Source organism: Panthera onca, chromosome D4 (assembly GCF_046562875.1).
Source record: "Panthera onca isolate mPanOnc1 chromosome D4, mPanOnc1 haplotype 2, whole genome shotgun sequence".
Lineage (NCBI taxonomy): Eukaryota > Metazoa > Chordata > Mammalia > Carnivora > Felidae > Panthera > Panthera onca.
In genome coordinates this window covers 74,767,541-74,782,687 of record NC_138351.1, presented here as the reverse complement: position 1 = coordinate 74,782,687, position 15,147 = coordinate 74,767,541, and the positions used below count along the sequence as shown (strand labels likewise).

The following is a 15,147-nucleotide window of genomic DNA, read 5'->3' as shown; positions in this document are numbered from 1 at the left end:
TACAAGGGATCGATCAGACCTGGCCTTGGGGCCCTGATTGGTTCCGGCTGAGCAGCTGAGCGGGGCAAATACCAAGGTCACCTACAGGCTGCAGGCCCCCTCCCCAGTGTCAGTTCACAGCTGCTGCAGGCAGAGACACGGTGGCTCCTCTGTCCCCAGACTGAGCTTGTGAGTGACACCGAGGCAGAAGAGCCCAGAACCATGCGGAGCCTCAGGGCTCTGTTTCTGCTGCTCACTGCCTGCCTGGCGGTGAGTGCCAGCCCCGTGCTGACGCCACCTGATGACATCCAAGTGCAAGAGAACTTCGACATCTCTAGGGTAAGTCTGGCCTCTCAGGCGGCGATGGCGGGGTGTCTGAGCAGGTGGGCCTCGCAGGGGGGCCAGTCTCCCAAGCCGAAACTCGGGGGCTGGGTCCCCAAGGGCCCTTCCTGCTCAGACCGCCCGGGATTCACCGAAACTACAACTTTATGCACCTGCCATTCCGTTGGGCCTCTCGTCTGACGATCTCTGAGTCAGATGCCCTCACGTGTGAACCTGCCTTCTTGGGGGCGCAAGGGGAATCCGTGCTTCAGTTATAACCCAGCCTGGAAAAGGCTTCGTGCTGTCTGCTGCCCCTGCAGCCCCCTCACAGGGCTTAACTTTTCATGACCTCCTGCCCCCCTCCCCCCGCCCTTCACCTTTCGGCCCCTTCTCCCCCCTGCCCCCAACCCCTGTTACCATCCTGGGCCCTCTGCCCTTACGGGCCTGGCTGTGGACAGAGGTCTGGGTGGCACAGGGTAGACGTGAGGGGTAACGGGAAGCAGAGAAACAGGACGGAGATCGGGCCGGTGGGATTAAGAGGGCCGGCTGTTAAGTGCTGTGTGGGGGAGCCCCAGGACCACTCTCCGACCCCAGTTCTGTCCCCAGTCACCGGGTGACCTTGAACAGGACCTTGCCCACCCAGGGCTCAGTGTCCGCATCGGTATGAGGGGCTCTCAGAGCCTTCTGGCTGTGGATTTTGTCTATGCTAGAGACAAGCAAGGGTTGTGGGTGGAGGGGCCCGGAGGAGCAGGGTCCTGGGGTCATCTGGGGTGGCGAAGCATAGGAGGCTCCCCGGGGTCTTCAGGGGTGTGAGGGCTCTTTCCACCCTTTGCCCTGTGGGCGGGAGAAAGGGGCGGCAGGCTTGTCCTGAATTACTAGTTCAAGGAAAGGAGACCATTTCTAACACGAGCTACGGGCTGCCTCCAAGGCGCCGAGCTCCCTGTCCCCAGAGGAGTGAAAGACGGGACTGCTGCTCTGGGGGCCGTGGTTGACGATGACCACGGGGATTTGTGCCTCATCCACGTGAGCAGCGCAGATCCTGTGCCTAAACAGGGTAAGGCCTTCCCCCCAAGCAGCGTGGGACCCCGTGCACACACCCCCTTCCTAGGCTTGCTGTGGTAATGTGGGGCCACCGTTAGGCCCCGTCCGTCCTCGAAGCTGCGTGGCCTCCAGTTAGCTACTGGAGGGAGGGAAGGGAGCGTAGAGAGGAGGGAAGGGAGCAGGTGCCTGGCCAGTCGTCTCTGCGCTCTGAGGCGAATCCAGATCCTCGGAGCTTGTGGCTCTCTCCTAGATCTACGGGAAGTGGTTCCACGTGGCTATAGGCTCCACCTGCCCGTGGCTGAAGAAGTTCATGGACAGGATGTCCATGAGCACGCTGGTGCTGGGCAAGGGGGCGACGGACAAGGAGATCGGCATGACCAGCACTCGTTGGCGGTGAGAACAGGGATGGGGTGGGAGGGGCGAGGGGGACCAGGGCCCATCTGCCACCCCCGCCCGGCTTCAGTCGCCACCCAGTCCCGGAGAGCTTAGGTCTCTACCTCCAGCCGGGACCTTGCCTCCGAGCTCCAGGGCCCTCCGCTGCCCTCTACCACGCAGTGCCCTGATACATGCCTATTTTGCAGCCTGGTTTGCAACTCGATCCTGCGGTGTCCCTTAGCTCAGTCAGGGCCCTGCCAACCCCCAGGACCCAACCTGGAAACGTGGGTGGGAGGGAGGCATTGAGACTCCTCTCTCTGCTGCCACAGGCTGTTCAGTCCACCGTCAAGCCCTGTCCATTCTCCTCCTAAATCCCTCCAAGCTGCCCTCTGCTCCCTTCTTTACCATCCTCACCCTGCCAAGCCACCTGCCTTTCTCTCCTTGCTGTCTACGACACCCCGTCTCTACACTTCTCCCCACCTCTAATCTCCAACCGTTTACCCAGCAAACAAAAGACCTCTTGAAAACTCGCATCTGCTCAAAGTTTTCCATAGCTCCCTATTGCCCTGGGAATAAAGTTCAACTCCATTAATGGGGCCTTCTAGGCCCCTCCCAGGACTCACCAGGTATTCGGTGACCGACCCAAGTAGACTTTCAGCTCCTGAAACCCTCCACCCTCTTGCACCTGATGTTCCTTCTACTGGCGAAACGTCTCCCCACGTCTCTGGGCTAATTCCTATGGATCCTTTAGGACTCAGGTTCTAGGTCACTTCCTCCAGGAAGCCATCCCTGCCTGCCACCCTCACCCCCACCCCCACCAAGGTTCAGGTTACACACCTTCCTTTGTGCTCTTGGAGCACCTCATGCTTCTCCCCACTTGGCACACTGATTGCATCTGCCTCTGGTCTGCCCATGGGCCCTGCTCAGTCCTGAGGTCCATGAGGGGACAGAGTCCATCTTGCCCTCCTCTGTATCCTCAGCCTGTCACACAGTGCCTGGCACATAGATGCTGCTCGATAAATGTTGATAAGATAAATAACAATCATTGTAACAAAAGCTAATATGTGCATAGTGCTTACTCTAAGCTGTTGTGGTTTTTTTGATGTTTATTTTTGAGGGAGACAGAGAGCAAATGGGGGAGGGGCAGAGAGAGAGGGAGACCCAGAATCCAAAGCAGGTTCCAGGCTCTGAGCTGTCAGCACAGAGCCTAACGCGGGGCTCGAACCCACAAACCGCAAGATCACAACCTGAGCTGAAGTCGGGCGCTTAACTGACCGAGCCACCCAGGCGCCCCAAAGCTGTTTAATAGTATCCTCTTGGATCCTGACAACGGCAATTTGAGGTGTCATTATCCCCCTTTCACAGAGGGACCTGGGGCCAGAGAGACACAGAGTAATAAAGGAATTAAAGCATTCATTCATCACTCCCCCCCTACCCGTGTGTCAGTCTGATGTGCAGATTTGGTTCAGGAAGTTGATGTTTAGGGCTGGCTTTGCCAAGGGGCAAGATTAGTCCCTTTTTCCTCTGTCCCTCTGTTCCCTTGTACGTGCGTGGGTCTCCTAGGACTGGCATGAGGATTAAACAGGATGTTTGGAAGTGCTACGTCCCAAATTACAAAAGAAAAACATGGGAAGAGGACCCCGCAGGAGAGTGGGTGTGGGGACCACGGTCTCTACCAGCGGTTACCTTTCTTTTGGTGTGTACATCTCCAGGAGAGGCACCTGCGAGGAGATCTCCGGGGCTTATGAGAAAACAGACACTGACGGAAAGTTCCTCTATCATAAGCCTAGTAAGTTGAATTGGAGGCATCCTCCGCAGCTCTCTCCCCTTTGCCGAAAAAGACCTTGTGGCGTCTTAACCTGTTTTTCCTTCTGCCTCACCTCTCTGTGTCCCCAAAGCCTTCCCTCCCATTTTTCTGAGATGTCCTCTGGGCTTTCTGTATGTATTCCTCCTCTTTCCCTTCTCCTGCCTTCTCTCTCGTGCACTCGTGAGCATCCAGAATGAAAGGGGTGTCACTGAATTCTGAGGATAACATCAGGAGTTCGTCAGCATTCATGGTGGCCATCTGCAATCAGTTGATGAAAATTATGCTGAACATCTACCATGTGCGGGGTGCGTGGTGCTGTCACAGAAGGAATTTATTCCTTCTGGACGTCAATTTATTCATTCACCCAGCAGATGTTTATTGACTATGCTCTATGTGTCAAATAACTGCGCTGGAAGTGGAACCTATGAATGTTTGGGTAGGTGGATGTGTGAATAAATAAATGAGAAAATAAGCAAATGATTGGTAAACGAGCGCATATATGGATGGCAGATAAGTGAGTTCATCAGTCATCTAACAGATAAATCGATGGGTTAATGGGTGGAGGAAAGAAGGGGGGAGAGAAGGGAAGGGAGGTAGAAGGGAAGGAAAGAAGGAAGGAAATGGTTTGACGTATGGAAAGGATGGATGGATGGGATGATGGTGGATGAATTAATGATAAATATATGGAGGAGATGGATGGATAGATAGAAGGATGGATGAACAGATGATGTACGGGTGAATAGGTGAAGGAATTCAGGCTAGAGGAGCCTTCTGACAACCGATGCCTTTGGCCTCCTGCATCCCCCATGCAGGATGGAACATCACCATGGAGTCCTATGTGGTCCACACCAACTATGACGAGTACGCCATCCTTCTGACCAAGAAATTCAGCCACCACCATGGGCCCACCATTACCGCCAAGCTCTATGGTAACGGCGTGGAGCTAGATAAGTCCACAGGAGTTGGGGGCGGGAGGAGGCCAGTGATTTAGGGACAGTGGAGTGGGGAGGAGTCGGGAGTTCTGCTCCATCCTTCTGATAAAACCGTAGTTGTGGGAAAGGTGGAAACATTTACTCCCCCTGGAGGAGGCAGAGCTCAGTCTCCCGTCTGAGGTAGAATCCTTTTCTTTTGGTTTTTAATTCCAGAGTTTCCGGGTCTGTAACAGAACCAGCAGAAAAAACCACGCGTGGGGATTTGGGAGACCTGGGGTCGGAGGGAGTCTGGGAGGGACACCTCTTCTCCTTGTGGAGCCAATCTTTCCACAAGTGTATTGAGGAGATCACACTGGGCTGATAGCTTCCAGCTCCTAAATGACAATCACTGGGCAAAATAATCCCACGTCTTGCTAGCCTAGGCACCTGGGGTTCGAGGCGTCGTCTCTGCTTCCCATTGCAGGGCGACAGCCACAGCTTCGAGAAAGCCTGCTGGAGGAGTTCAGGGAGGTCGCCTTGGGTGTGGGCATCCCCGAGGACTCCATCTTCACGATGGCCGACAAAGGTAAATGCGACCCCGCCCCGCCCCACCCCACCTTTCTGTCTCCTCCTCATCCTTCACGGTCCTCAGAGAGCATCTTCCCAGGCCCTGGGTCTTTCCTGTAACCCTCTGAGATACGTAGGATTATAGTCCCCCTCCCCTCTTTATAGAGAAGGTAGCCGGGGCCCCCAGATTTGTTCCAGGTCACACAGCAAATGTGCTTGGTGGAGCTGAGACTAGAACCAATTCAGCATTCAGCCTCGTGCCACCTGTTAAACTGAGGTTAGAGCCAGAATCCACAGGCAGCTCGCAGAAGGCAATCCAGTATTGGGGTCAAGAGTATGGGCTCGAGGTAGAGTACCGAAATTCAAGTTGAGCTGTGTGGCTTCTGGCTAGTCAACCTTCCGGGGCCTTATTTTCCTCATCTGTAAAATGGGGCATCACACTGCCTCTCTTATACGTTGCTGTGGGAAGTCAGTGAGAGGAAGCCTTTAAATACGATAGCGCTGTGCCCAGTGTCTAGTAAGTGCTCAGTAAGTGTTAGCCATTGCTGTTCTTCGATGGTGCTGCTGGCGACGATGGTGCGGCCACCAGCTTGTCGCTTTTCCAACGAATGACCTTCAGCAGGCCACGTGAGTGGAGCCATTCATGAAGCGGGCTAATGCAGAAGACAGTTCCCAGCGGAGTGCCCCCTGGCACGCAGTCATTAGCATTATGAAAGAAACAAAGCCCTCTCTGGGTCTTGGCCCTCTTACCCACCTCTCTCTTCTGTCCTGGCCTAGGTGAGTGTGTCCCTGGGGAGCAGGAACCAGAGCCCTCTCCACTCACGGTGAGCACTTTTTCCCACCCCATCCCCACCCTGCCTGCTTGATTTTTGCTGCCCTTGCTTAGGTCCCCCTGTGGTGGTGGGTGGGGTCATTGAGAGAGGTTGAGAGAAGGCAGTGGAAGGCATGGGGTCTTGAAGTCAGAACCCTCCCCCCGCCCCCCGCAGGGCTCAATCTCAGATCTACCATCTGGGCCAGTTGCTGTCCTATCCAGACCTCACTTTTCCTCATCTGTGAAATGGGGTAGTTACACTTACCTTCCATGGGCTAGAATTCAGTGACATATTGGAAAAATTCTTAGCATAGTGCCTAAAGCCAGTGAAATACTCAATAACGAAATGATGATACCCAATACTTAAGAAATAAAAGACAAAGTCAATTGATCTCCAAAAAACCAGCAAACTTGAGAGCAGGCAGCTTCTCAATCACCTCCTCTATCTACTATTCTGCCTTTTGATGTTTTGGGCTTCCTTACTCTTCTGCTTTATTTTCCTGCCTTTACCATATCGATTAAGCTTTCTTCGTTTTTTTTTTTTTTTTCTGTGATTATTTGGAAATTATATATCCGGATTTATTCTGCCAACGTGTGTGTGCATATACATGCGTGTATACATGTATAAATTTTCAAGGCTATGTTTCTGAACAAATATATATTATAAATATATTAGAAACATAGTCTCAAAAATTTTTTTAAAATACAAGAAAGTAAGAAAAGAGTGTCCTTATTCCTACATAGAATCAGCACTGTTAACATTGTTTGCTTCTGTGTTTTTAAAGAAAAATTATCATTGATTTTACGAAAACCAACATGTGCTCATTATACGGAATTAAAATTAAAAAAGATAAAAATAAGATAAATAAATGAAAATAAAGAATTAAAATCATGCTGAAAAGGATACAGAGTAAGAGTTTAAAAAAATGCCACCACCCAAAAACTACCAATATTCACATTAATCCAGCAATTTCGGCACGTGCACATGTGGAGGGAAGGACAGATAGAAGGAATGCACAGATTTCTGCACAGATTCTGTTATTAAATGGGATGATATCGCAGATGTTATTTTGAGCTTTAAAAAGCATTCTTTGTAGTTTTATTTGAATTAAGAAAAAAACAACGCGGTTGGACTTTTTGAACTTCAAATAAGCATCTGTCGCCATCTTTCCCAGTCACTTAGTAAAAGTTCTGGAATGGATTCTACACTCACTCTTGGTGAATATAACCACAGTGTCTCCATTCCTGAGTTACTTATTTCTATCAATCTCTTCATTAGTGCCTTCACCAAGTGGTGTTTACAAGGCGGGTTCATGGGTGTTTTAATCCTTGGATTCTTCCGTTTGAGAAAAGTCTGCCCATTTCCTTCATACTTGAATGGCATTTTGCTTGGGCGTCACATTCTTGGGTCATGTTTCCTTTCCCTCGGAATGTTGTCTGCACCGCTCTGTTGTTCTCAAGAGCTAATCATCACTCTGGGAAAGCCTGAGGCCAGCCTGCTGTTTCTTCTCCTTGTAAGCAATTTGTTTCTTCTGCCCAGATGCCAGGACAAACTTTATCCTTGAACTCTGTATCTTTTTTTTTTTTTTCAATTTTTTAAAGTAAGCTTTAAGCCCAATGTGGGGCGTGCACTCACGATCCTGAGATCAAGAGTCACATGCTCTACTGACCGAGTCAGCCAGAACACTCCACAGTCAGTATCTTAACAAGGACATGTCTTGGTGTTGAGAATTCCATGCCAGAATTTCCTGGAATTCAGTGTGCCCTTCCCATCCACAGATTACATTTTTCTGTGGGGTTTTGCTACTTTGGGAACACTTGTTCTCTCATCCTGGAGCATCTTTGTCTTCCACACATGCTAGGTGTTCTCAGTTGCTTTCATCTGTATTCACTGGGCTTCTCCCGGGATTCTCACTCGTCTTTCTTCTGGGACAGTCATTCCATTTAGCAGCATCTATTCTGTTCCTTGCTATTTCTGACGTATTCACTAGCTCTGAATGTATGTTGTCTTCGTTCTCAATTTTTTATATCTAGGCCTGAATTTTGTCTTTTATTGTATTCTGTTGTTTACCACTTTGTCTTTGAGTCTTGTTTTAATGAATATATGTTTTCATTAAGCAATTTTATTTTATAGCTTGAGGCCACTGAAGAATTTCCTTCAGCTTGTTGAGTTGTATTTTCTTCTACATTGGTGTCATAGGTGGGGTTTCCTAGATCAACACCTGTAGAGCAGGTGTGAAGGAAGAACTGGGCAGGAGAAGCGGACCGGTGATGTGGTCATGATGGCTCAGCCAACCCTGTGGGAGCTCTAGAACTGGGGGGGGGGGACCTTTGGAGTTGTCTCATGATGGTGCCAAGGGGTGGGGCCTTAATACCCGGATTTTGATCATGTTCTGGGGATCAGCCTGGGGGAGGAAGCATGACCCTGAGTGAGAGGGGTCCCCTTAGCTGAGGCAGTCCCAACAGGGGCTGACAGCTCAGGCTGGGAATGTAAGCCCACTCCTCAGGGGAGGTCTAGGCAGTTCATGACAGGAGCCGGGCTCTTTCATGACAGGAGTCGGGCTCTTTCTATAGTGCAGCCTATTTACTCCTTCATCTCAGAAATGGGTCTGGATAGTCTCTGTGCCATTTCTTTTTATCTTGTTCCTGCTCAGTTTGAGCCTGTCTGCTGTGATATGGTGGGGTGGGGGGTTTCATTTATTCCTTGGTCATTTCCCCCAATAAAATTGAGCTGAGCCCCCTCCTACCCAAATGTAGTCTAAGGTCTGGGTATTTTGTGTTCCATCGACTTTTCTGAAGTCCAAGGAAAGGGTGGGAAGGAGCAGGGGTGGAAGAGCTTTCCTAAGGCATGCCGTCTTGGCTGGAATACCCTTCCTTGCTTTCTCTTTTGAAGAACTACGTGGGGTTCATTCCACCTGGTCAGGGCAGTGATATCTGTCCGCCCCATGTCAATACCCCTGGTGCATTAGATCGTGTAGTCCCAGAACCTTCACTTAGAGAGAGAAGGCCTCTAGTCTGTTTCCTCTTTTCTTCCCAGAAGTTGTCTTCACTACTTCTCTGTCAGAAGAGGAAAAAGAAAAGGTCCCTCAATTTCCTTCTCTCAGGATTCGGGAGTCTTAGGGAGAATAATCAGAAATTGAATGACTTGGGAGTTAGAGGGCAGAGTTAGGAGTTGACCATCCTGTTCAGCTCCAAAATACTTGATTTCTTTCCTTGATCAACCGTTTTACTTTTTGCTTTCAACTATGCCCCTTTCCTTGACTGAGCCATGCTGATGAACATTTGGAGATTGATATTCTGAATTCATTTTCTTGCTGTTAGGAATTGGAAAAGTCAATCTTGAGGGAAATTTGGATCTTCCATCTTCATCCCCATCTCGACGGAATCTGTATTTCTTTATCACTGTCAAGCATGAAACCATAAGTGGTGTCTGCCCTTGCAGAAAAGAAAACTGGAGCACACTTTCCATTTCTTCTTTCCAGGCTTCCCACATGTCTGGTTTTGTGGATGTAATCTGAGGTTGACATTTATATTTTCCACCTTTTGTTAAAATTTTTTTTTAATGTTGATTCTTGAGGTAGAGACAGACAGACTGTGAGTGGGGGGAGGGGCAGAGAGAGAGGGAGACACAGAATCCACAGCAGGCTCCAGGCTCCGAGCTGTCAGCACAGAGGCTGACACGGGCTCGAACTCACGCGCTGTGAGATCATGACCTGAGCCGAAGTCGGACGCTTAACCGACTGAGACACCGAGGCACCCCTCCATCTTTTGTTCTGAGAATGACTTTTAACATTTACATCATGTGACCATTGGAACAACCATTTAACCTCAACTCTGTTTTATTGGCTTTATAGTTTATCATAATTTCTTGCTATTGCATCATCCATTTTTTTTTTTTTTTTGTACTTAGATTCCTCTCTCAGTTGGTGGGAATATTTTTGTAGGTTTAAGATTTTATTTTTAAGTACTCTCTGTACCCCACATGGGGCTCGAACTCACAACCCAAAGATTAAGAGTCACATGGTCCACTGACTGAGCCAGCCAGGTGCCCTGGAATATTTCTATAAGTAGTTTTTTATTTTTATTTTTTCTGAATAAACACATGGGTGGCAAACTACTGGATCCCTGCGTGTTTGAAAATGTGTTTATCACATGGTCAACAGCTTAGATGAGTACGGAGTCTTTTCTCTCTTATAAACTTCAGATGTTGCTCTGCAGATTCTGTCATTTAATGCTGCTGTTTACTACACGGTCCGTTAGGCTCTTTATCCTTTGTCTCTAGGAAGTGTCCACGTGGGGCTCTTCATTAATTTTACCTCATTCCCTTTGACCCCAATTTATAATTGGACAACTCAAGTCTTTCTTCAACTCAGAAAAGTTTTCTTCTATTATTTCTATATCGATTGCCTCTCCTTCTAGAATTTCTACTATGTGAATGTATTTCTTATGATCATTTAGCCAGTTTATTCTCTACGGTATGGTTAAATTAAACAAAATCTTTCCCATCTCCAGTAACTTCCTTCTTTCATTCTATTCATTTCCATAACCGTTGGCCCCTGGGATATTGACGCAGTGTCATCATGAATTCATTGATGGTTTAAGTTTTCTCCTGTTTCCTGCTGTCATCCTGCGTGTGATGGAGGTATTTCTCCTGAGCAGCTGCATTATTTCAATTGTGCCATGATTTTTTCTCTCTTCCTTCATCCTCACCAAAGAAGAAGGCCTATGTGCAACCAGCTTGAGAGACAGTTGGGAGTCCCTGATCATAGCTTTAGTTGCACCTTAAAAGGAGAACATTGAAAGTTACCACAGATTTACTTTTTCAGATTCTAGTCTCTCCCATCCCTGCTGGCTGGCAGTTTCCCTGCTCATCCCTTTTTTAATGGCCTTGGGATCCTGCCTCAGGGGACTCTACACTTAGCCTTTTGCCAGCTTTGGCAGCCTGCCCCGCTCTTTAGTCCCCACCACTCCCCACCACCACAGCTGAGAGTGTCAGGGTCAGTCTGGGGTCCCTTCTCCATACCTTCTGGGTGGCTTTTCCTTTGCAAGCGACTGACAATGATAGTCTGGTCAGCCCTTCCTGCAAATCATTCACACCCACACTCCACCGTGTAGAAACACCTTCAAGTTTCTGGCACGGAAATGCTGCTCTTCCCTGGTTTCCAATTCAGATGATTTTTTTCCCCCTCACTATTTTTTTTTTAATTTTTTTTATTTAACGTTTATTTATTTTTGGAACAGAGAGAGACAGAGCATGAACGGGGGAGGGGCAGAGAGAGAGGGAGACACAGAATTGGAAGCAGGCTCCAGGCTCTGAGCCATCAGCCCAGAGTCTGACGCGGGGCTGGAACTCACGGACCGCGAGATCGTGACCTGAGCTGAAGTCGGACGCTTAACCGACTGAGCCATCCAGGCGCCCCTTTTCCCTCACTATTTTATTCCTTTGGGCATTTCAACTAGAATTTGGATACAGGGGTGTTGTTCTACTCCATGGTTCTGATTTTCCTTTCAGACTAGAAACCTATCTTGTGATGCCCATTCTGGGATTCAGGTTGATACTTTTGGGAAAACCAGTCCATTAACCAGTGTAGTAACTCTGCTTCTGTCTGCACCCTGATTCCCAAAGCAAATGGTTTTTATATATTCCAGGGGTACAGGTGACCAATAGTGGCAAGGTCCCCACAACAGCTTCTCTTTCTCTCCACCCCAGAGAGCCCGGCGGGCTGTGCTGCCCCAGGAAGAGGAAGGATCAGGGGCCGGGCCGCTAGCAACTGATTTCAGCAAGAAGGAAGGTAATGACCACTCACCTTTCCACCCGCTTCTGTCACACTGCAGAGAGGAAGGGCCCATGGGTGGCTCACACAAGCTGCCCTCACCACCACGAAGTCTTTCTTATTTGTCTGTTGGTCAAGGACTGGGACGAGGAAAGGCAAATCAAGGCCTCTGCGTGGTGCCAGGGGTCGTGAGGGGAGAGAGAGGAACATAAGGTGTGGCCCCTGGGCTCAGGAACTCTCCGCTCCATGATGAGAAGCGCGTTCTGGCCCTGTCTGTACCACTGTGTGGCCTCCTAGCCTACGTTTCCTCCTCTCTGCAGCGGATAACAGCCTGCTGTGCTCACGATCAGGGCTTCTGTGGGAGCAAGTTGGAGCAGGACGTGAGGTTGCCCTGCGTGGTGGACAGTGTTCACGAATGACTCACCCTCCAGCTTGCTCAGCAAACGCTCAGCCCTGCTCCACCCTGTGCTGGGTCCTGGGGGTCATCCAGACAAACCCGTGCCTTTTCCGAACTTGTGGTCTGGTAGGGGAGGCAGGCAGAGAAGCTGATGGACCCAAAAGGCAGGGTCAGCTAAGGGGGTGGGGGAGCTCAGAGGAGGGAGGAGTCAGGGGATCTAGGAGGACTTCCTGGATGAAGGGGAATTCGTGCGGTGTCCAGGTATCCAGGCAGGGGTCTATGGAGGAAGGTCCTCCAGGGGCCGGAGCAGCGGAAGAAAAGGCATGGGTGTGGGACTAAAGGGGAGAGGTCAGGCCGGCACGGCTGCTGTCGCTGAGTGCACTGCCACCTGCTATTATTAGAGTCCCTGGATGGACAAGACCAACACGGGACGGTGGGCCAGTGGGTCGCTGGGTTATGGCGTGGAATGGGCACGGATTTTGGAGCCCACGGGGTTTTGAATCTCAGCACTCTGTGATCCTGGGCAGGTCCCTTTACCTCTCAATTTCCTCGTCTATAAAAATGAGTTGACAATCCTTCCGGTGAGTGTGGAGGGGAAAACTAAACTAGATGGTGCATGTTAAGCGTCCAGCCCGGTGACAGGTATACAGGAAGCACTCAGTAAGAGCTGCTGTTCTGCCCCTCTCCAGATGCCTGCCAGCTGGGCCACGCAGAAGGCCCTTGCCTGGGGATGGTCACGAGGTATTTCTATAATGGCTCATCCATGGCCTGTGAGACCTTCCATTATGGCGGCTGCCTGGGCAACGGCAACAACTTCGCCTCAGAGAAGGAGTGTCTGCAGACCTGCCGAACCGTGGGTGAGCACGGGCCCCTCACCTCCATGCATGCTGCACCCCACACCCTGTCCTCCCAACAAGACACCTGCCGGGTGAACAGGGAGCTGAGAGAGGAGGTTCCAGGGGTAGAATTCTGGGGCAAGCTTCCTGAAGTCACAGGAAGTGCACATCTGGATTTGGGTGCCCCAGGCAAGTGACTGGTTTCCATGGGTCCCAGCTTCCCAGTCCGGAGGAACCAAGTGCTCTGGACGAGCAGGGCAACCTGGTTCAGGCCCTTTGCCGGGTGTCCCGGGTCGGCCGCGCAGAAGGACTGACGCTCCGCGCCCCCCCTTCCCCACAGCGGCCTGCAACCTCCCCATAGTGACCGGCCCCTGCCGAGGCTACAGCCAGCTCTGGGCATTCGATGCCGTCCAGGGGAAATGCGTCCTCTTCACCTATGGCGGCTGCCAAGGCAACGGCAACAAGTTCTACTCAGAGAAGGAGTGCAGGGAGTACTGTGGTGTCCCTGGCAACGGTAGGAGGACCCGTGGGTGCTACTGGGTCCAGGCGGGAGAGCCCTGGTAGGGAGTGGGGGTCCGGAGAGGTGAGTTCTAGACTCCACCAGATGACCGGCCCATCCGCTCTCTGGGCCTGTTCCCCATCTGTAAAGTGGGGCTAAACCCTTACCCCAGCTGGGACGGGGCGCCAGGGAGGCACAGGCCAGACCTGAGCCTGGCAGAGACGGCCTCTGCTTCTGGGGCTGCCACGTTCGGGCTGGCCACATTGGGCGAGTACCAGTTTGAGCCTCATTTTGTTTTCTTCTGTAAAATGGGACAAAAGTACCCACTCGGATCTCACAGTGCCTGGACGGTGAGGGCTCGGCTGACGGCAGCCGTCACTGGTCCTGATGGTCATGCTGTGATGACCACAGTAATAGCATGCCAGGGGAACAGCAGCCATTTGATTTCTGTGCCGTGTCTCCCCACTGGGAGAAGAGGCCAAAGACCAGATCATTCTGTGGGATGCGCTTTGGAGACACCAGGTCATGCAGCAAGCAGGCAGCAGTTTCTGGCCTCAAGCTCAGGTCCCAAGTCAGCCCAAGCTGCCTTCCCTCCTCCGTGAGGCGTCCCCATCCCGACTGTCCCCATCCACAGACGCCCTGGGCGAGTCCCACACCTACCTGCCGAGCTTCTCTGTGTCCACAGGTGACGAGGAGCTGCTGCCCATCGCCAGCTGATCGGCCCGCAGGCCACACGGTGGCGGGGAGGGTGCGGGCCGTGTCTGTTCCGGTGCCCCACGTCAGGCCGGGCCGGGTGACCCGGGTTCAAATAAAAATGAAATTGTGGACTCCTGAAACTCCACGTCGTGACTGTTCATTGTCACGATAAAGCGTAAGGGGTAGCAGGGAGAGGGGGAGACAAAGCCGGGGCAGGCGGGAGTTACCCCAGCTTTCCCCGGAAGTGAAAAGCGTGTTGGAAGTGTAATAGAACTGTCCTCGGGCCATGAAATTGGCTGTGCAGATTGAGACCCAAATCTCAGTTCTGCTTACTCCACAACACTATCAAATGGGCCTGTCGTTTTAACAAACCCAGAAAAGGAGAGAAGAAACACCTCTGGGGACTTGTTTGTGGGTGAGGTTCGAATAGGGTTCAGAAGAGGGGACCGTGCCCTCTTTGCCCAGGTGCCAGGCGGGTCACGGCCACCGGCCCACCGTGCCTGAAGCAACAACCCCTGCCCTTTGCGGCACCAACACCCACGCCACAACCATGTGGCCGCAGCCACGTCCCCAGCACGAGCTGCCAGGGGCCAGAGAGCCTCGGGCTGCTTCTCCACGAGGCCCTGGAGGTCCTGTCTCCTGGGATCGTCACTCTGGCCCTCTGCCCCGGAAGGAGAGGGTTCACTGACCTCTGCATTATGTCTGGGACCATCAGCGAGGCACTGGACCAGAGCCGGCAGCCCTCGGCCTGGCCTGGCTTGTCCTCCCTTGAGGAGGAGGACAGGTAAACTGTCCAGGGTGGCTCGGTCACCAACTTAGCAGAACGTGACTCCCAGAGCTTCCGAGAAGACATGCTGACACCTGACCTATAAATCTCTCGCGCGCTCCATCCACACAGAACCCTGCCCGCTGCTGCTCCCGCTGCTGCCTCTCACGCCCTCAGCCCATTTGCTTAAGAGACTCATCAGGAAGGAAGAAGGGAGGGGATGGATCCAGATGTAAGGACTTGGCTGTAGGAAGCTTTGCAGCCCCCTTGGCCACAACACACATAAAGACCCCCAGCTTCTCCCCCAAAGTCCCAAGCTTGGGGCTTGTGGGTTCCAACGGAGACCACCGTCCTGAGGGACAAAGTT

General features: G+C 51.6%; 1 protein-coding gene across 1 annotated transcript; it reads left to right on the top strand.

Moving 5' to 3' along the window:
- The first annotated feature begins 82 nt into the window (after positions 1 to 82).
- On the top strand, positions 83 to 14,154 carry AMBP (alpha-1-microglobulin/bikunin precursor). The gene is made up of 10 exons (XM_060608914.3): positions 83 to 318; positions 1,592 to 1,734; positions 3,429 to 3,505; positions 4,336 to 4,452; positions 4,919 to 5,020; positions 5,779 to 5,825; positions 11,523 to 11,604; positions 12,673 to 12,840; positions 13,160 to 13,333; positions 14,004 to 14,154. Exons 1-10 carry the CDS (start codon positions 202 to 204, stop codon positions 14,033 to 14,035), a joined length of 1,059 nt encoding a protein of 352 aa, XP_060464897.1. The 5' UTR covers positions 83 to 201; the 3' UTR covers positions 14,036 to 14,154.
- Positions 14,155 to 15,147: the final 993 nt, after the last annotated feature.